This window comes from Rhinoderma darwinii, chromosome 7, assembly GCF_050947455.1.
Source record: "Rhinoderma darwinii isolate aRhiDar2 chromosome 7, aRhiDar2.hap1, whole genome shotgun sequence".
Taxonomy (NCBI): domain Eukaryota; kingdom Metazoa; phylum Chordata; class Amphibia; order Anura; family Rhinodermatidae; genus Rhinoderma; species Rhinoderma darwinii.
In genome coordinates this window covers 27,641,794-27,664,043 of record NC_134693.1, presented here as the reverse complement: position 1 = coordinate 27,664,043, position 22,250 = coordinate 27,641,794, and the positions used below count along the sequence as shown (strand labels likewise).

Sequence of the window (22,250 nt, the reverse complement as noted above, 5' to 3'; positions counted from 1 at the left end):
ACCGTGTCGTTCCCGAGCCCGAGTGTCGGCCGGTAAAATCGGCCATTTTGCCCGGCCGGTTTGCATTAAGTTCTGCATCCGTGCCGGGCCGGGCAGATCCGGACAGTGACATCAGCGGCAACTCCTGAAGGGGAATCCCCATGTGTTCGGAGGAGATAGAGCGCAAGCTCCGGAAAACCCGGCCATCACTCGGGACACATCCCGGTGATGGCCGTGTATTACCCGGCCCCATAGACTTCTATGGGAGCCGGGCGAAGATAGAGCATGTCCTATTTTTTGACGGCCGGTTTTTCCGGCCGTCAAAAAATCGGTCGTGTGAATAGCCCGATTAGGGGTCTATTATTCCTAATGCAGCCGGGTGCTGGCCGATTTATGAACGGCCGGCACCCGGCCGGGAAACCCTGCCGTGTGAAAGGCCTGAGAGTTGTCCCATTTTCTAGGCAGGGATGGAAACCAGCTACAGAATAATGCTCAGGAAGTCGTCGACTTCCATAGTGTGCAGGTGTCTGGTACTCTGTGATTTCCCAGTGTCTGCACCAAATGTCCATGGTATGTTGTGTTTTTCTTCTTCTTTTTTTTTTTTTGTGCAAAACCCATTAACACTTTCCCGCACGTCGGTTCTCTATCCCTGCCCAGAAAATAGGACGAGGCAGAGACTTCCATCACATCTTCTGGATGGATACATGGCAGGCTTCATTGATATCAATGGCCACAAGCCCAACCGTACAGAGAGAGGTTGTGAAAAGATATGTCATAGAAGCGTAACTTAAAAACAGTCCTATTGAGAAAAATAGGATCTTGTTACACATCGTTTTCCCTTTTACTTTTTACAACTAAAGGTTAGAGGGAACTGCTATAAAGAAGTATTTTTTAATTTTTTAATTTTCTATACCTCAAACGTGATGTGAACAGAGCTTTATCGTTGTATATCTGCATGCTTTATTGTGGATGGTCTAATTGAATCCACGAGGCTTCTACCCAGCCATCCCTTCCCAAGTCCTGGATTTAATTCCTGGTGACGCAAATACTGAACAATCGGAGCGGAAAAATAATATTATGGGACTGTTTTTTTCGGCTCTCAGCACCTATTATAGCATAATGTAGACATGCAATTTAAAGCGTGCCTGTCTCATGTCACATGTGACAATCATGTACTACAGAATTTATTTAAAGCTCTTTCATAAGATTTTTTTGCAGTTTAGACTCTGCAATGCCCGCTACTGATGCCAGTATTGGCCCTGGTTAGGGTATTTGGATCTGTGGACTGCTGCAGCATGTTTACACATAGCTCTAAGGCTGGGTTCACACGACCTATTTTCAGCCGTAAACGAGGCGTATTATGCCTCGTTTTACGCCTGAAAATAGGGCTACAATACGTCGGCAAACATCTGCCCATTCATCTGAATGGGTTTGCCGACGTACTGTGCAGACAACCTGTCATTTACGCATCGTCGCGTTTGAGAGCTGTCAAACGACGACGCGTAAAAATACAGCCTTGTCAAAAGAAGTGCAGGACACTTATATAAATTATATGCAGGACACTTATATAAATTATATGCAGGACACTTATATAAATTATATGCAGGACACTTCTTTCAGACGTAATTTGAGCCGTTCTTCATTGAACTCCATGAAGCACAGCTCAAAATTTACGGCTGTCAGAGAAGCCTCGCAGAATGCGAGGAGGAGCAATTACGACTGAAACGAGGCAGCTGTTTTCTCCTGAAAACAGTCTGTCTTTTCAGACGTAAATGCCTGCTATCATGTGAACATACCCTAACCCTACCGTAGGTTAACGTGTATTGTTTCGAAGTGCAGCCTATGAAATAAAAAATATCTGGTTGCTGTGGGCAACAGTTTAACGTATTCACTATATAATAATATGATGTCTGACAGGGCATATTAAGACATGCATGTCTGCAAGAGATGGAGAACAACACATTTGCCCTCCACTTAGAATGCTCCGATGGTAAGAAATGGTAGGGATCAGGTTTCAGTTTAGCTTATTTAGGACTATCGGGGATAAAGAGCAAAATATTTTAATCGTATACCATTCATAAAATGGAATTCCTCAGAACGGTTTTCTTTATGTTGTGCGGGCCCTGGCCTGTCAGTTCTGAGTATGTGTCAGTGCTTCTCATACACAATAGCTCCACTCGTATGACACCACTTTTCTGCTTTATTCCAACATCTCTGTCTAATCTTGGTCAAAGTTCCAACCAGGGGAGTCTGTGCTATCAATTTGTCAGCTCTGCCGTCTTTGATCTCCTTCTCACCCCAATTATATTCTGTTCATTTCCTGCTCAGCATTGTACAATAAAAAAGGAAAAAGGAAATTCTTTCAAACATGTGTCCTCTACTTTTCATTTCATTTGTGTGCGTATTGCAGTGAATCTGCAAATTTGCTCGTTATTTTGTGGCTCGTCTAAGTGTTCACATGAAAGCAAAAGCCTCGTTTCAGTAATGTTAGTCGTGTTGTAACTTCTTTTTTTTTTTTTTTTTTTTTTTTAAACCCATGAACCTTTAACCCTCATTTCTACCTTATTAATATTAATAGTTCTCATAGGCTCAGGCCGCAAATGTGATAAATAATTTTCTTTTTCCAAATGTTCTGCGAGTTCTTGCAAATAAAAATTGAAATAGAATTGATATTATAGAATGGTATTATCTGCAGAGGAGAGAAGGAGGATTATATGTATTTTTGTGTTTTTGTTTTTTTTTTCAAATTAATATTATATTAGGTTTTTTTTGGTGACATTTTTCTGTTACAAGAAACCAAATGGCTGCAATTACATAATATATCATATTTTTCGGACTATAAGACGCACTCCGGTTTTAGACAACAACATAAAATAGGAAAAAAAATCATATTTTATTAATTTAAAAAAAAAAGAAAAAAAATATTTGTTAAAAAAATAAATTTGTTCTGTTTCACCACATTCTGAGAGCCATAACTTTTTTATTTTTTCATCAATTGAGCAGTGTGGGGGCTTATTTTTTGTGGGACAGGCTTTAGTTTTATTTTATTGGCGCCATCTTTCGGTACATACAATTTTTTGATCACTTTTTATTTAATTTTTTTTTTTTTTAGCGCTAAGGTTACCAAAAAACAATGATTCTGGTGTTTATTAATTATTTTTTTTATATGCTGTTTACCTGCGAGTTAAATAATGATATATTGTAGTAGTTCGGACTTTTATGGACGGAGAGATACCAATTTTTTTTATTTTTTACATTGTGCTTAGGGAAAATCGTAAAAGGGGAGTTTTGTAAACTTTTTTAATATGATTTTATATTTACACATTTTATTAGATCCCCTAGGGGACTTGAACCAGCGATCGTTACATCGCTGGTACAATACGCTGCAATATAAATGTATTGCAGTATATTGTCATTTTTACAGGCTTCTGCTAAGTCCTGCCGGAGACATTAGTCCCTGGACTGCCATGACAACCATCAGCGCCCCTCGATCGTGTTGTGAGGAGGGCCCGTTGGGCTGTCAGAGGGGGCCGCCCCCCCTCTTAACTGTTCAAATGCCGGTTTAAATGTCAGATAGATGCGAGTCCCACCTATCTCTAGAATGGGGCCATTTACTACTATGGGAGTTACTGAAACCGCGTAGCTCAGCGAGTTACTCCCGACCATGTAATCCGTAAGTGGCCGGGAGGCAGCGTGAGCACAAAACTCTAGAACGGGGTTTAGGGGGCCCCGTTCTAGAGATAGGTGCGGGTCCCAGAGGTGGGAATCCCAACTGAAACAAGCATCACCATTGATTTCAATGGTGACGGATCCGCTGCAAATGGTTTCCGTTTGTCACCGTTGTTTAAGGGTTCCGTCGTTTTGATGGAATCAGTACCGTAGTTGACTGCGCTATTCATTCTGTCAACCGTTTGCTTATGGTTTCCGATTATTTCAGTTTGGATTTCGTTCATGTGTTCCCCTGACGGGAAGCTCAGACGGAACCCATGAACGGAGTCCTGACGCAGTTGTGAACGAAGCCTAAGAGGTATCCTGCCTTTACCATTGGTTGCATTTTAAGGTTGTTTGCATCTAAATGTTTTTTTTTTTCTTATAGGTGTTTTGGAATGCTGCTCAGTCCAGGCAGAAATGTCAAAAATAGTGACATGCATCTTCTGGATATGGTAATTATTGTGATATTTTTAATTCCGACTAGGGTTGCTCAATGCATCGAAATATCGTTACTATTTAGATGCTGTGCACCCCCAAGCGGTTCAATACCGCGGATTCATGTATTTCTATACTAAGCTGTTGGCCGCATTATTGTACTACATGAATGTGGTCACTGGCATGTGATGCGGCAGGCGCTGCGCTTATGAGCAGCGGCGCCGGCCCTGAATGCAGGCACACTGCTCAGCGCCTGCCATGTTCTCTCTCTTCAGTGCCAGCTGCATCAAATCATTCTAAAGACGCGTGCAACAAATCATTCTGTGTGCACGCGCGATCATAAATGTGCCCCATTTATTGTAATACACAGCCCAGGGCTGTCTGACGATATTTCCTTTTGTTAGAGCATACTTAAGGCTCTTTTACACCGGCCGACACTCGGCCGGTGCAGCGAGCGCCGATCAACGAGACCTAGTTGATCGGCGCTTGCTTGCTCCTGTCACACAGAGCTATGGATGGGGACGAGCGGTCGTTACTCCGATCACTCTTCACCATACATTATTATCCTGTCGGCAACGCGTCTCCCTGTGAACACTCATCTACCCGATAATCGTCCTGTGTAAAACCCCCCTTTATGCATGTCCTAAAAACTGCCTGTGTACTATTAGTACACAGGCTAATGTACTGGCATATAGGTATATGCCAGTACATTAAAGTTAACAAAATAAGTAAAAAAGTAAAAGTAATAAAAAAATTATGTTAAATGAAAATTGTAAAAATACACAAATGCCGTTTTTTGTTTTGTTTTTGCTCTAAACATTAAAATAAGTCCCAATGCATAAAATATTATACATATTTGGTATCATCGCGACCGCAATAACCTGAACATCAAAGTAACAGCGTCGTTTATGATGATCGGTGTATACTGTAAAAATAATAAAAACAATTTTTCTGCATTTTTGCCAAAATAAAAATGTATATAAATTAATAGATAATGTAAATGTACCAAAAAACAAAGTCTCATCTAGCTACGTTCAGCAAAAAATGAAGGCGTTATGAGCGTAGAATGCAAAGAGGAAAAAAAAATAATTGTTCTGTCCTCAAGGCCAAAATTGGCCGTGTCCCTAAGGGGATAACCCAATGTTGCCATTATATGAGGAAGATGATGGGGTCACTTACTAATGTGAGGCACATGGTGTGATGGATTTTGAACCCCCATGTGCCTCACATCAGAAAATGGAAAGACTTTTTTTTTTTTTGTGTGTTTTTTTTAAATTTATTTATTTATTTTTATTGCTGTCAAAGTATCGTTTTGGTATCGAAAATCGCAATACTACACAATGTATCGGTATCGAAGTCCAAATTCTGGTATCGTGACAACCCGAATGCCGACCATAGCATAGCTCTATCCACTTAAAGGGGTTGTCCAGGACTGGAATAAAGGTTTTTGTTTTTTTCCAACGCTACTCTCGTCCATGGAATGTGTTTGGTATTGCACCTTAGCCCCCATCACTTGAATGGGGATGAACTCCAATACATGAGACAACCCATGGAAAAGAGTGGCCCTGTTAATGGAAAAAAAATAAATCCTTTTTCTGATTCGGGAATAAGCCCTTTTATCGCGAGCATCAGGTGACAGGATAAACATATTAGAGTATCCAAGATTCAGCCTTATAGGTCGATACTGTTACTGGTGGCCAAAGTTCTAATGATTGTACATTTTCCCCTATAGTTTTCTGCTTCATTTAATGGGTGAAAGGAGTCTGTAGGGGAGAGTCCCTTGTTAGATGAATATACACTATATAGACAAAAGTATTGGGACACACGTCTACCTCGTTGAATTCAGGTGTTTTATTCAGTCCCATTGCCACAGGTTTATAAATTCCTGCACCCACGCCATGCAGTCTATCTTTACAAACATTTGTGAAAGAATGGGTCTTTTAAAGAGCTCACTGAATTCGAGCATGGTGCTGTAATAGGATGCCACCGTTGCAACAAGTCAGTCCGTGAAATTTCTTCCCTCCTAGGTATTCCACGATCAAATGTGAGTAGTATTATTGCAAAGTGGAAGCTTTTATGAACCACAGCAACTTAGCCACAAAGTTACAGAGCGGGGACTCCGAGTGCTGAGGCGCATAGTGCATAAAAGTCACCAACACTTTGCTGACTCAATAACTTGAGTTCCAACTCTGCCATTAACATCAGCACAAAAACTGTTCGCCTGGAGCTTCATGGCATGGGTTTCTATGGCCACGCAGCTGCATGCCAGCCTTACATCACCTAGCGCAATGCCGGGCATCGGATGGAGTGGTGTAAAGCTGCCGCCACTGGACTCTGGAGTAGTGGAAACGTGTTCTGTGGAGTGACGAATCACGCTTCTCTATCTGGCGGTCTGATGGACAAGTCCGGCGAATGTCAGGAGAACTTTACCTGACGGCATTGTGCCACCTGTAAAGTTTGGTGGAGGAGAGATAACGCCCTGGACATTTTGTAAATTCTAGCTTCCAACTTTGTGAGAACAGTTTGGGGTTTCGGCCCTTTTCTGTTCCAGCAGGACTGTGCCCCAGTGCACAAAGCAAGCTCCATAAAGACGCGTGATGAGTTTGGTGTGGAAGAACTTGACTGGCCCGCACAGAGCCCTGACCTCAACCCCATTGAACACCTTTGGGATGAACGTGATCAGAGATTGCGAGCCAGGCCCTCCCCTCCAATATCCGTGTCTGACCTCACAAATGTTCTTCTGGATGAATGTAAAATTCCCACAGACACGCTTATAGAAAGTCTTCCCAGAAGAGTTGAAGCTGTTTTAGCAGCAAAGGGGGGACTAACTCCATATTAAAGGCTATGTAAACCTTTGAAAGGCATTTTTTTAAATAAAAAGGTCAATCAGTGTGATTTGTTCAACTTTATAAATAGTTTTTATTAAAAAAATCTTTTTACTTTTCGAGATACAGCCGCTCTGTATTCTCTATACAGAGCAGCTGTATCGATCACTATGACCTGAATCCGTCAGTCCCGCGGACCTGACTGGTTCAGTGTCAGCGGGTCCTGCGTGTCTCTATGGATTTAGAATGGGATGTCATAAAAGCTCCTGTAGCTGTCCCAATATTGTTGTCCATGTAGTGCATATAGGTGAGAGGAACTTATATAAGTAACTTAATACAAAGTTTCCTGTTTGGTTGCACTGCAAAGCATTCATATTTTGTATTCCTACTCTGTATTTTCTCAGGAATCCATGGGGAAAAGCAGCGATGGAAAAGCATATGCTATCACAGGAATGTGGAATCCAAATGTAGCGGCATTTCAAGCACTCAATGAGGAAACTGCTAAAGGTACAATTTCGAAAGTTTGTTTGAAGCCTGATTTTTCATTGGTTTAAAATGGATCATACTAACAGGATGTGCCAAGGGGGAAGTTGTCTTTATTCCTACATAATATGGATGGTTATGGATTCTTTCTATCATCTCCAACCTCTAATAACACACACTTCTTATGTACCATTTATTAATATTATAAGCGGGGCACCCATTGCGGTTATCGCATACACCACTACACACATTTACTTTCCCTGGAGCTGCATTGTTCCTGTGTTATTGGACTTGATGCGTCCGTCGTACTGCGCATGCGCATGGAGCTGCACCGTGTTTCACCTGGTGTCGGCCCCGGCGCACTGGGTACGGGGGGTGTGGTGCTTGGTCCTGCCCCCGACCGTCGCATTGGGCATGCGCGGAGAACCGCAATGTGGGGCGACCCTGGCGCGTGTGCGTTATGCACGGGCGGGGGGTGTTCTCGTGCTGCACTGGGTGTGCGCGGAGTCCCGCGTCATGCAACATTGCGCCGGTGTCTGCCGCTGCCGCTTGTGAATATACCTTAAGTTTTCTGGACCATTGGTTGGAACAGATTGGTATTCGTAACACAGATCATCCTGTTAACATTTGTAAAATCGTTATATCTATGGCCGGCTTTGTATAGGTCATAGTACAGTGTAGTCTAGCTAATAACTGCAGATCTATCTACATAAAAGTCAGGTATGTACTAGCACTAGAGATAAATCCACTTAAAAAAGTGTAGCTTAGTAAAAAGAACTACAAATACCGTTGACTAGTCTCATTTACATGGGCCAATGATCGGGCAAACAATTCCGATCATAGACCTGCGAAAACAGGGCATCAGTAAACCAACAAACAAGCAAACGGTTCATCAGCTGATCGTATCTCTTATTCAGCCCTAAAAACCTTGTTAAGGGCAGCGCCTCTCCCTGTATAAACGGTATGTGCTGCCGACAATATGTTAACTGTATGGGGACCTACGAGCGCAGCTCAATCTGTTCTTATCGGTGATTGCCCTTTATGTGCCATAATCTGCCTCTGTAAACCATATATGTATGTATTTCTGGAGTATCTCAGAACTGGAGTTCTATAAGCCAAAGCAATGTTTATGGGGGCAGACAGTCTTCTGGACTTCTTGTCAGTAATTCCATTGATGAATATTTCAGCCAGCCTTTCCCTAGCCTTAAATGGCTGCTTACAGGGAACAATAGAATTGCACAACAGACTTTGTTTAACGACGTGATAACAATGGACTAAAATATGGGAATATCTAATATGGATAATATGTGTATTACTCACATCTCATTTTTGTTCAGACAGGAGAGTGTACATGACCATAGCCGTTGACATGGTGGTTACAGAAGTGGTGGAGCCTGTCCGGTTCCTGCTGGAGACAGTGGTCCGTGTGTACCCCACAAATGAGAGGTTCTGGTATTTTAGCAGAAAAGCCTTCACAGAGACCTTCTACCTAAAGCTCAAACAGGTACGAGTAGCATAAAGCGCTTGAAAAGGGTCGTGTTCACCTCTCGCTATGGAACGCGCTGCATGATACATTGTCTTTTATTCTCAACTCGGTTTGATGTGATCATGCTTTTCTTTTCATAAAACACTTTAAAAAAGACACAGTTTGCAAACCCTATGGATCCTAATGTAAAATAAATCTGTTTTTCTTTTATGGAATAAGCTATACTTATATCTCCAATTACATAGATAATTGGAGATAACTTTTGTACAGAAAAAAAAATATCTGTAGCCTATTTTTACCTCTTTCATTTTAGACTTTTCTTTTTACAGCAGGACACACAGAAATAAAATCTTTCAATTTCTCAGTATGTGGTATATAGAATAATAGATTCTATAGATGTATATATAAATATTCTCAAGCCCTCCCTCTGTTTCTATGAGGCCTCTTTACTCTTTAGGCTGTCAGACCTTTTCATTTTTTAAAGACTTTAAATTATTAATTATTATATTAAATTCTAACTCTTGGTTAAAAATGGAAAATATGTTTTTTCCCATAGTGTACCCTCTTAAAGCCATTAAAAGTCTTATTTACCTTACCCCCTAACTTAGTCTCGCCTATCCCACGAAGGACATTGATGGCCTATCTACAGGATAGGTGATAAATGTCTGATCTCTGTTGGCCCCACGACTGGGACTCCCACCGATCACTAGACCAGGAGTCCCCTCACGACAACATGCGGAGGTCACGCATCGCCCTTCTGCTCCTTTCAATGTCTACGTGGCAACGGAAACGGACACAGTGGAAAATATTTGAAGATTCAGATACACTTTAAAGCAATGGCTTCCAGCCTGTGGTTCTGCAATGGTTGCAAAGCTACATCTCCCAGCGTGCACGGACAGACGCAGGCTGGGAGTTGTACTTTTGCAACTACTGGAAAGAGTCAAAGAGTAGTATAAATGTTTGGCATTAAGCAGCATTTTTAGGAGAAATACTTCCAGATATAGAATGGAAAAATATCTTCGTTTTGGAATCATACAAATATCTAAACGATATAATAAAAAGCCACAAAATGTATAAAAATGCATCCTGGCCACTTGCCTGTAAAACGCCTCCTTCCCTTGTTTTATTAAGAAGTATTTCAATAAAAAGTTATAAAAGGTACAAAGAGCTACGTGTTAAATCAAAGCGTGTCTGTGCATAGCTAGAAACACGTCCTGGGATAACCAGACAATGAAACCCTGAACGGAAAGGCAAACGGAAACCATAGCTTCCCGTTTCCATTACCATTGATTTCAATGGTAATGCTTCCCTTGCTAATGGTTTCCGTTTGTCTCTGTTCTGTAAGGTTTCCGGATTTATTTTGGCGGAAACAATAGCGTAGTCAACTGCACTATTGATTCCGTCAAAAAACGGAAAACTTACGGAACTGAGACAACCGTTTGCTTTTCCGTTGATGGCTTCCCCTGATGGAAAGGTCTGACGCAACCCATCAACAGTACCGAACGCTGATGTAAACAGGCCCTTACAAATTAAAAGTGATCTGTCCATATTCGTCCTTGAGTCGTCCACTTCAATCAAGATGTTAAAAATTCTCTTTGGCCAATTCTTAGTTATGTCTCCTTCTTAGGCCGGGTTCACACGAGCATGTTCGGTCAATAAAATATGGACTGTATGTCAACGGCATTTCCCAGACCGAACACACTGCAGGGTGACGGGCTTCTAGCGTCATAGTTATCTATGACGCTAGGAGTCACTGCGGGACAACTGTCCCGTACTGTAACCATGTTTTCCGTACGGGACAGTTTTCCGCAGCGAGGCAGGGACAACTAGCGTCATAGATAACTATGACGCTAGGAGCCCGGCTCCCTGCAGTGTGTTCGGTCTGGGAAATGCGGCCGACATACGGTCCATATTTTACGGACCGAACATGCTCGTGTGAACCCGGCCTTAGAAAGTTAGTGATAATATGGATTCTATTATATTTCCCCTGCCACCAAGTTTTCTAGGTTCCCGGAAGGCAAAAAACCCCAGGCATACACAAGATAAATTAGTAGGTGCCTTGATAGAAGAAGGTCAAATTGATCATACATAAATGATAGTGTTTGGCCGACACCCTGACCTTCCCATAAACGTACATGCTTTTGGTGTTTTATGGTATTCTCCACTAACTTTCATTTACTTAATTAATCTACAAAGACAACGTTACGGGGTATTACACTTTTAGCAAAAGGTCTTCTTTGTATAATTAAAAGTGGTACAATTTCCCCAATATACTTTTATTTATGAATTCCTCTTGGTTTTCAAAATCTCTGCTTGCTTTCATTAAATAGGAACCTTCATTGTGTACTGCAATCTGGTGTGATGAAATATAAATAGACCGTTGGTTAGTTTGTCAGAATACATCTTGCTAATATTGGTTAGGAGTTTCCTTGCTGCTAATCTGTTATCTTGTTTTTATGGACTTTCATATGTTCATTGTATATTTCCGTCGTCTTTCAGTCAGGGAATAAAGGCTCTGGAGATTCAATTTATGAAGTCCTGAGCTTGCAGAGGCAGTCAGAAATGGTTGAGGCTCCTACCAGCCCATCGAGCACAAGTGGGTTAATGTCCCCGCAAGAGGAGGAAGAGCTAGAAGAAGGTGAGCGATATACACAATGGCAGCAACCTGTGTGTTTGACATGTAAAGTATGTTCTGCATGCAGTATCTACCCAGTCCTGTCCAAAGATTAGAAGAACACAGTAAACAAACGGATGCACATGTTTATTTTAAGGGACCACTGCGAATGGTTTTCTTCTCTGGTCCTTCTCACTTTAGGCTCTGGATGGTGTTCGGTAGGGTGCAGTGCATAGATTGTGACAACATGTATTGTGTACTGTTTTGTTATTGACTGCATGGTGTGTAGGGTGCAGTGCATAGATTGTGACAGCATGTTGTGTGGTGTCCAGTGCGTGGGTTGTGACGGCATGTTGTGCATTGCTCAGTGCGTGGGTTGTGACAGCATGGTGTGTAGTGTTCAGTGCATAGGTTGTGACGGCATGGTGTGTAGTGTTCAGTGCATAGGTTGTGACGGCATGTTGTGTAGTGTTCAGTGCATAGGTTGTGACGGCATGTTGTGTAGTGTTCAGTGCGTGGGTTGTGACGGCATGGTGTGTAGTGTTCAGTGCGTGGGTTGTGATGGCATGGTGAGTAGTCTTCAGTGCGTGGGTTGTGATGGCACGGTGTGTAGTGTTTTGTCATTGACCGCATGGTGTATAGTCTTCAGTGCGTGGGTTGTGACGGCATGGTGTGTAGTGTTCAGTGCGTAGGTTGTGATGGCATGGTGTGTAGTGTTCAGTGCGTGGGTTGTGACGGCATGTTGTGTAGTGTTCAGTGCGTAGGTTGTGACGGCATGTTGTATAGTGTTCAGTGCATAGGTTGTGACGGCATGTTGTATAGTGTTCAGTGCATAGGTTGTGACGGCATGTTGTATAGTGTTCAGTGCATAGGTTGTGACGGCATGTTGTATAGTGTTCAGTGCATAGGTTGTGACGGCATGTTGTGTAGTGTTCAGTGCGTGGGTTGTGATGGCATGGTGTGTAGTGTTCAGTGCGTGGGTTGTGATGGCATGGTGTGTAGTCTTCAGTGCGTGGGTTGTGATGGCACGGTGTGTAGTCTTCAGTGCGTGGGTTGTGATGGCACGGTGTGTAGTGTTTTGTCATTGACCGCATGGTGTATAGTCTTCAGTGCGTGGGTTGTGACGGCATGTTGTGTAGTGTTCAGTGCGTAGGTTGTGACGGCATGGTGTGTAGTGTTCAGTGCGTAGGTTGTGACGGCATGTTGTGTAGTGTTCAGTGCGTGGGTTGTGACAGCATGGTGTGTAGTATACAGTGCTGTGTGTATGGACTGTGCTTGTATAGTGATGGTATTGGGTGTATGGACTCTTCCTGAATTGTGACGTATGGTGTATAGTGCGACGCTCTATACGATTGGTGTGCTGTTATACTGAACAGTACTTTGCACAATAGAGCTTCGCAGCTGTGCTGTTTACTACTTGAGATTCATAGATAATAATGGTCGCATATGAACATGACACAAGGATAATGCTCAGTACTAGAATGTAGTACTGCACATAGAGGTTTAGTTTGCGCATTTCTCCTGTTCAGTGAAATTGGAGCTATTTTGCTTATACAGGCAGAATTGCAAAAGCGTCTGCCGTTTGTGAACTGCGTGTTGCAAGTTTTTGCTTAAGTTTTTGGTGAATAGAACCGGTCATTGGGCTGACATTTTATTTATTTTTACAGTCATTAGGATTTGTTGTGATATAATGCGCTTCTTCTGGAAAAAAATGTACCGAGCTCTACTCCTAATGAGAATTCCTGTCATCTTTTAGCTCTTTTTTGCTGGTATGGCTGATTTTCAGTTTTGTTTTGATCTAAATTTTTAAAGGGAAAATCTCATCCCTTCAAAATAAATGTTTGCTGTTTTATTCCGTTTGCTTACTTGGTTTTCTTTCAAGATTAGCAGTGAAGTCATTGCATGATATTAATGTGAGATACTCAACAAATTCTGTTTGCTCTCTTGGTGACCTGGCGTCACGTCTCTGTGCGGTCTGGCAGCTACTAGCAACCTCCGACTCTCCGCAATCTCGTATACATTAGACACTTCATGGGTTCTCTATATTTAACATTGGCTCTCTGTCCTGTCAGGTACGGCCGTTGTTAAACACAGGGTACATTTTCTGTATGTGATGAGCAGGAGCCGTGGCTGCTTGTTACACACAGAGCTTCCGTTTTTTTTTTCCGGAATCCAACATTATATCCGTGGATCTGTCAGTGCAACCTTAATACTGGAGACTAGAAGAGATTCCTCTATGTGTGACGAGGGGGAGACGCTAGGGGTTATTAGAAACAGATCAGATAGCACAGGGAATGTGCAGGGCTAAAGTATAGTCTATACTTCTATCATATATAACCAAATCTATCTTTATAGATAGTGACAGTGAACTCTGGAGTGGCACTGGAGACGTTTCCAAAGAATGTCCTGAGAAGATCCTGGGATGCTGGGGTCAGCTACTTCAGAAATGGTAAGATCGTAGTCTGCTTGAATGTTGTTTTTTTTTTTTTTAAAGAAATGTGTGTATTTAGTTTTCAGTTAGTTTTGTAATATGAGAAATATAATGTAAAGAAAGGATACATTGGGAACATGCCCCATGCACACGTCTAAAAGGATTTTTTACTGTCCGCAAATACGGATGCACATCCGTAGCCGTCCGTAATTGCGGAAGTGCCCATAGACTTCTATGGGCGAGTCGTGCCGCAATTGCGGACAATAGGATTGTCTATATTTTGCGGATCATTTCTACGGCCTGGACACACATCCCTAAGTATACGGAAAGGTGTCAGTGGCCTATAGAAATTAATGGGTCCACAATTTCATCCGTAATTACCTGATCCGTAATTACGGATGAAAACTATGGTCGTGTGCATGGTGCCTTAGAGAAAGTTATACCAAGGACCACCTCGCAACAGATTACAGAAAGACCAGCCTACATCCTGTAACATTAATCATTAGAACTGGAGTTCAAAAATGTGTATATTGACTGTTCTGTTGTCATATTAATATATGTTGCATGTAGTCGGATGTTATCTATACAATACAATTTGTTTTTGAATGAAAACAAACAAATAAACAACTGAATAAAGTAAATCTCACTGCCTCAATTTCCAGGAGCCGTCTTTGCAGTCTCGTTTTTTGTTTGGGTTACATAGAAAATAATTTAGTAGGGTGTAGCACATTTAATTTTCACAGGCAGTGAGTGCTATCTTCTGGGGGGTTGGTGCTATCTACAGGGGGGTCAGAGGGAGACCATGACGCCACAGTGACGTCAAGGGCTTTCCCAAGACAGGAGTCCCCTGCCAGAGATCTTGCGATGCTCTGGCTGGGGACTCCATAGTTGAAAGCACTCACTTCACTGTCCATATATGGACTGTGCTGTCAGGGGCTTCCCCGGGCTCAGCGCTCAAAGTAGCGCTATGTGTGGGAGTCCTATTCCAGGATCCGTTTTTACCGGCCATCACAAGGATTGATTCCTGAAAATCGGTCGGTAAAATCTGATCCATTGACTTCTATGGGAGCTATCTGGCCGTGAAAACGGCCAAAAATAGGACATGTCCTATTTTTTGATGGCTGGTAGTCACGGCCCATTAAAAAAACGGCCGTGTAAATACACCCATAGAACATCAATGTTTGGAAAACGGCTGCTAAAAAAACGCCCATCAAACGGCTGTTTTTCACTGTCGTCTGAATATAGCCTTGGACTTCTGAATTTCAGGAACGAGTGGACTCAAAATAAAAAATAAATTAATAAATTAAACTCTTTGTGTAGATTTTAGTTGAAATAATGTTGTTCAAAAGCTGCTAAAAGCAACATTTAGTGCACGGCCCTTGTCAGCTGTCGCTAGGCAACATTGGCGCTCCTCATATAGCAATTTGGATGGAAATGTCTATCCAGTTCCAGGGAACGTTTTTCCAGACCTCCAATCATTTGCTGTAGTGGATTCAAACCCCCCACCGCTGCAATACTCATTCATCTGCAGGTACAGGCTGCCCTAAAATAGATAGTCTATGTCTACTGATGAGCTGACGGGGAGGCCATAGGGGAATCGTGCTCTCTGAGTTGGTCCTGCTTTATTATCCGGTCTTTTCATTCAACGGGGGGGGGGGGACGGGACGACAGATAATAGAATTAAATGAAGGATTTGCTGTAAATACGGTTCCCTAACGTTTAAGTGGAGATTGCCATAAGTAGCACCAGTCAATCTCCAGCTTCTTATCCATCCTTTGTCCTATGTATTAAGATTTATGATCACCGTAATAAACCCTACTCTGTGAATACAGCTTTATTATACTTGTATTCCTCAGGGCTCTGCCAAGAAATGTTTTTTCTTCTTCTGCTGTTGCATTTAAAATAGACTTCTCGTTTGAGAAGTGAATTAACACACCAACAACATATTTTCCTGTTAATCGTTGAGAGACGTAGCCTGCGGGGTGTGAAATGAAGTCATATATCTGAGAAATGAGCTTTTGTTTTACTTCGTCTCTCGTTTCGTTGTGAAGGGAGTCCTCACCTTCCCTGAAGCTTATTCCAATACACTTGTTTATCACAAATGCACAATTAAATTTACCTTTCAATTGTCGCCCATCACTGGGGAATGGCATTGGTTTAGAAATAAACATTTATTATTATTAGCATGTTATGCGAGGTGTTTTTAAAGGGCCCTAAATCATACAAACTGGAAGGAAAAAAACGTACAGAAAAACGTATTTTATTCCATTGTCAAAGAAGCCTTCAAGTGCAATCTTATAAAATACCAAGTATTATCATTAAAACGCATGCAAGGAAAGAAAACTTAACTCTAAATGTACATCCAGTTATAAACAACCTTTCATATATCAATAGGGCAGTTTGCCATTATTAACCTTGTCAAATATATGCTGTATCTGAAGTGACCCGTTTCTTGTCTGCTGCACCCTGTCCAATAGCCTTGTGCTTTCCTTATCTAGCGATGTGAGATGCTAGATACGTATTCAAAACTGCGCCAAGTAAGAGGTTTACATCTGTACTACAGCATAATTTTATAGGGGGGTCCGTCGGGGGTTCAGTCAAGGTTTACGTTGCTGTGACCGCAAGAATAGCGATGCATACTGCGCTAATCTTGCTGTACATGGTGAAAGAAAGGGCTAAACGCAGGTGTAAACACAGCCTTAGATGAATAGTAATCAAATTAATTTGTTATCCTTAAAGAGTATCTGCACTTTCATCAAACTTTTGAGATGTCAGAGACATTTTAAAAGTTTGGATCGATGGGAGGGGAGGGTCTGGCACCTGAGCGATTTGGCTCCTTCGGCTGTGATCGGCGCTCCCTGTCAGACTGAAGAAGGCTCACATGGGACGTCTATGTGAGCCGTCTTCAGCCTGACGAGGAGCGCTGATCACAGCCGAAGGTGCTATGCATTCAGCTGAGCACTTCCTCACCTTCGTTTCAGTAATGGTGGGGCCTCTGGACCCCCCCACCGATCCAAACTTTTGATATGTCTTTACTTATATCAAAAGTTTGATGAAAGTGCAGATACTCTTTAAAGTAGTTTTACAGTTTCAGCAAATGAAGTTTATTCTTTGTATAATAAAAAGTTATACAATTTTACGATATGCTTTCTGTATAATTTCCCTGTGGTTTTAAGGATCTCTGCTTGTTGTCATTCAAGAGATACCTTCATAGTTTACTTCCAGTGGATAAAAATGTGTCTTGTACATGTAATGGACACACAGGTTCTTGGTTTGTTACAAGACACAGCTCTGATACACACGGTCACTGTAATCAGTCCTACACCTGTTTATCCACTGGAACTAAACAATAAAGGTTCTTCCTCTGGATAGGTGGTACATTTTAATTGTGGGAAAACCCCTTTAGTGTTCAGAGATGTAAATATTATTTCGTTTTATTTGAAGTTTTTTTTACACTTTTTTTGCATGCTACTGTATATAATCAACATGGTGCCAGAAATCCATGTCTATTTGTGGAGCATTTATAGATGCATTACTGAAACAATGAGACCCCTGGCCTTAATGGGGTTTTACACTGGGCAATTATCGGGCAGACAAGAGTTCATAGAAGGCTCGATGCCGATAATCGCCCTGTGTAAACAGGGCAGCGATCAGCAGATGAACGAGCAAACGTTCGTTCATTGGCTGATCTTATCATTTTAAAAAACGAAAATATTATCGTTGTCGGCAGCACATCTCCTTGTGTAAACCGGGAGACTCGCTGCCGACCTGATGATGTATGGGGACGAGAGATCAGAATATCGACCACTCGTCCCCATCCATAGCCCCATGTGACGGGAGCAAACGAGCGCCAATCAATCTGTCTCGTTGAACGGCGCTCGCTGCATTGGCCAAAATCTAGTCTCGGGGGATGTCTGGAAGTTTGTCATGGTCACAATTGGATTATCTCCTCCTGCCGCCATCAGTGCGTGAGTGAGAACTCCTAGTAATCTCTTCCGCTGCATGTGAATAGCGATCAAGTACTAATATGTTTGAAGTCAGTGGTTTTCATTTTATTACCTGTTTATTATGTGCCAAATACTATCTAATACACACAAAAGATAGAAGAAGGAGCTTGTGGTGCACCGTTCATGATGCGAGGTGAGGACTTTGCCTGAGTTGGCTCCCGTCTCTGACAGCATTTTGGCGGATATACAGTCCATTCCCGCATTCTCCCCACTTCTGATTCAGGGTTAGAGGGCACCATTTAAATTTTCATCGCTACAAACACCACTTTGTAGGAAACAGGGTCTCCATAAGGATCATATTATGAAGCAGATTTATTAAAAAACATAATCTGACACCGGAGCAGTTGTCACCTCCCTTCACCACATAGCAGTCAGAATGAGGAATTCTACTCGAAGAGCTGCTAAATAACCAAGTCCACAAATAATATATTCAGCAACAACATATGCAATAAAACCAGTATCTGAGTTCTAAGATTTTTTTCCTGTTCTCTGAAGAAGCTTTATGGTCTGACTTTCAATCATTCTCCTTTGTTCAGTGCATTAAAAACCCGTCTGAGCAATTCGCACCGAATATCCCAAAGTTGAGATGATATTTATTAAAATTGATGAGCATGTTACCTCTGTGTTTAATTCCTTTCTGAAACAGGGAAAGAATTGTCTCTGTACTTTCTTTTGTCCTGACGGAAAAGAATAAGACCAAGCTAGAACGCCAATTAAAATGTTCTGCACATTTTAGTTTTTCTTGCCTTAGATCTAAGGCGGCTTTTTCAATTAGGCTTGAAAGCAGTCCGTTAATTTAGTATACGTCAATTAAAAAAGGTATTTATATTTTTAGTACTTTCTATTATATTTTGATTGAAAAGTGTACCCGTCATCTGCATACAGGATGTCAAAAGCACTTAGAATAAAAAGTGTGAAGATATTTTGTAAAACCAAGGTATATTCTGTACTATTGAGCCAACTAAGAAACAAAAAAAGTAATATTGAAATATACAACCTGCTTAGACCTGGGATATTACAAAGACCCCCTTCCGTCAACGTCACTCAGAAGTTTTTGCCATTGGTGCGCCCTTTAACCTTATGCTTCGTGCCTTTATTATTTCATCATCTGATGCTTCTTCCTATCTTCAGCGCTTGTCCTCCTCCCTGATATTCACAAAGCAAGCTCCATCTTGATACTTCTTTTTATCATGGAAATTCCAAAAATATACTGATGCGCAAATAACATCAATAAACAACAAAATAACAAATATAATGTAAAGGATCTGCCAGGCACAGCTTCTTTATCAACGCCCATAGGTAATCAGTCTGCACCTGCTTCTAGGTCTGTGAGACTGACTCCATCTTCCACCACTCAGGATGGCAGGCTTAGGAGTGGGAGAGCCTATCGCAGCCTGGCCAGACGGAGCTAGCTCCCGCCCTCTGTCTATTTATACCTGCCTTTCCTGTTCCTCCTTGCTTGTGAATCTTCTCTGTTGGTTTCCTGGCCCTGCTGCAGCTTCTTGTACTATTTGTCCCTGCTTCGTATTGACCCTGGCTTGCTGACTACTCTCCTGCTCTGCGTTTGGTACCTCGTGCTCTCCTGGTTTGACTCAGCTTGTTCACTACTCTCCTGCTCTGCGTTTGGTACCTCGTGCTCTCCTGGTTTGACTCAGCTTGTTCACTACTCTCCTGCTCTGCGTTTGGTACCTCGTGCTCTCCTGGTTTGACTCGGCTTGTTCACTACTCTCCTGCTCTGCGTTTGGCGCCTCGTACTCTCCTGGTTTGACTCGGCTCGTTTACTACTCTTGTTGCTCACGGTGTTGCCGTGGGCAACTGCCCCGTTTCCCTTCTGTGTTCCCTTGTCTGTCGTGCACTTATTGAGTGTAGGGACCGTCGCCCAGTTGTACCCCGTCGCCTAGGGCGGGTCGTTGCAAGTAGGCAGGGACTGAGTGGCGGGTAGATTAGGGCTCACTTGTCTGTTTCCCTACCCCCATCATTACATATAAATCTTTTTTGTCCCATAAGGGAAAAATTACCCACAAAATACATACATTTAAAACACAAATAATTAAAAACACTCCGGATTGGAATGTCCACCATATCCCATAATAATGACCATGTAATATTGCAGTAATGTAATAATATAAAGTATTGCCTGAAGATCAGGAGTCTAGAATTGATCAACTAGCTATGGCATACATTTTTCACATAACTCATATGTAGGTATGTAAGTCACATAAATATTTACATTGTTTATATATTTACCTGGGGTGGACATGATGACAACTACCCGATCCGAGGACCACCTCGACGCGCGTTTCGCTTCCTTCGTCCTTTTATCATGGGTGGTCTTCTATGTCTATTACATGTCTAGGTCACCAGTACATGAAGTAATTGAAGGTGGGCCTCAGTGCATACAGACGGGGGATTTGTGCTGAAAAAGTTAGAGGTTTTCCTTATTTATGAAGCTCCAAGTTGGTAATTTGAAAGCTTTCGATCCTTCATATAAAAGTTCCTCATTTTTTGGTGACGACCCTTTGTAGCTTCTCTATATTAGAAGCCAATGCAGTCTACCTGCTAGAAAATGAACTGTCAATATGATTTATAAAACTATTAGAAGACGTTCTGGTGTTGCCCAGGTGTACAAGTACTGAAATAGCTGTGGGCTGTATTTAAAGATCCGTGCTCAGGTAAAATGTGAGAGTTGACGGCGGATGTGCATGTCTTGGGTTTGCTTTGTCCGCGCTGCATTTGTAGAAATTGATCAGACGCGAGGCTCTGTTCTGCGCAGCTTTAGGGAATAGACTTTTTATTACAAACACTATTTCACGATTTTTTTGTGAAACAGCCAGAACTGAATATAAAGGGAAGAAATGTTGTCTTTATAGGCGCCGCAATAATCTCTTAATTTCTTTCGGTAGTTTAATATAAGATGCTCCGTAGCTGAAGGCCCCATGATCCTAGTGAATGTTATGAGCTTTGTGCATCCCCATCGCCATTCAAACATTCACAACTAATAACATCCACCAAGCATGCCATGTTTATTATAGATTTTTTTCTTGGGTTACTAAATAAAATACCACACAATGTCTGCTCCACAAATTAGAAAACTTTAAAGAGCATATCCCCTAAATTCTATACGTTTCTCACACTAATCGAATTTTTATTGTCTCAACAGCAAATGGCACAGGTGACAAATACTGGTGACAGCATTAAATTGTAGCCTTTACAGTGCCAATAGGAGGTTTTGACCCAACTTTTCAAAGACCAAGAACGGCATATAATCTGAATTGTTGTGCAGAATTGCATTGACTAAGAGATCCTACAGCTCGCTGGAAAAAAAACTCCCCTGTCTCACATTAAAATCAATGGGAGGCGATTTTGGCCGTTTTTTTGACGTGGTTTCCGGGCCGGGCCTTTGTGTTTAGACTTCATTGAAGCTGTGGCATTCTTTTCATGAACTTAGAGAATCAGGATGAACGGTCCTCGAACCCTTGTTTCATTGCAGTATGGTTCATGACATATCTGTCTACTGATCATGTGCATTTTTATGTAACTCAGACCGGTGCCAGACTTAGTCTTTGTCAGTTCTGTCACAGTCCACTTTTTATAGGATCGACCATAACCCACTTCTTTTTTTCCTTTTTTTAAATCCATTGAGGTCAATGGGTGAGAGATTGAGTAACTGATTCAATCGATTTAATGTTGACCTAAAAAATGTCTATTAGCCAAACCCAACCTAATTGAGTAAAAAAAATGCATTCACTAGCTCTTCTCTATGTAGCTGACTGTATTCAAACAGAGCTCTGCCTCTCACCGAGTCCAAAGAAGCTGCACGTGAAGGGTCTTCCACGCAGGTTGGCAATGTCTAATTAAAAGTTATTAAATTTTCCAATATACTTTCAGTATTAATTCCTCACGGTTTTCAGGATCTCTGCTTGTTCTCATTCAGTAGGAACATTCATTGTTTACTTCCAGTGGATAAAATTCTGTTTTGTCATGGTCATGTGATGGACACGCAGGTGCACGGCTCGTTACAGTTACAGTATGTGTATCAGAGCTGCGTCTTCTAACGATCCCAAGACCTGTGTGTCCATCACATGACCATGGACAGAATTTTATTCACTGGAAGTAAACCGTGAATGTTCCTAATGAATAACAACAAGCAGAGATCTTGAAAATCATGAGGAATTCATATAGAAAGTATATTGGTAAATTGTATAACTTCTAATAAGAAAAAAAATAACATTAATTATTGCTGGTTATCTTTAATAAAAGTGGGCGTGAGCGGCTCTAT

General features: G+C 41.8%; 1 protein-coding gene across 2 annotated transcripts in view; it reads left to right on the top strand.

Annotated features, from left to right (window-relative positions):
* The window catches only part of RABGAP1L (RAB GTPase activating protein 1 like), a 237,701-nt gene that overhangs the window by 52,640 nt on the left and 162,811 nt on the right, over window positions 1-22,250 (top strand). For both annotated transcript variants that reach the window (XM_075833054.1, XM_075833055.1), the window contains exons 8-12: window positions 4,076-4,142; window positions 7,355-7,457; window positions 8,771-8,937; window positions 11,419-11,557; window positions 13,889-13,982. In XM_075833054.1, coding sequence (XP_075689169.1) covers window positions 4,076-4,142; window positions 7,355-7,457; window positions 8,771-8,937; window positions 11,419-11,557; window positions 13,889-13,982 — 570 coding nt within the window. The remainder of the gene's footprint in view (window positions 1-4,075; window positions 4,143-7,354; window positions 7,458-8,770; window positions 8,938-11,418; window positions 11,558-13,888; window positions 13,983-22,250) is intronic.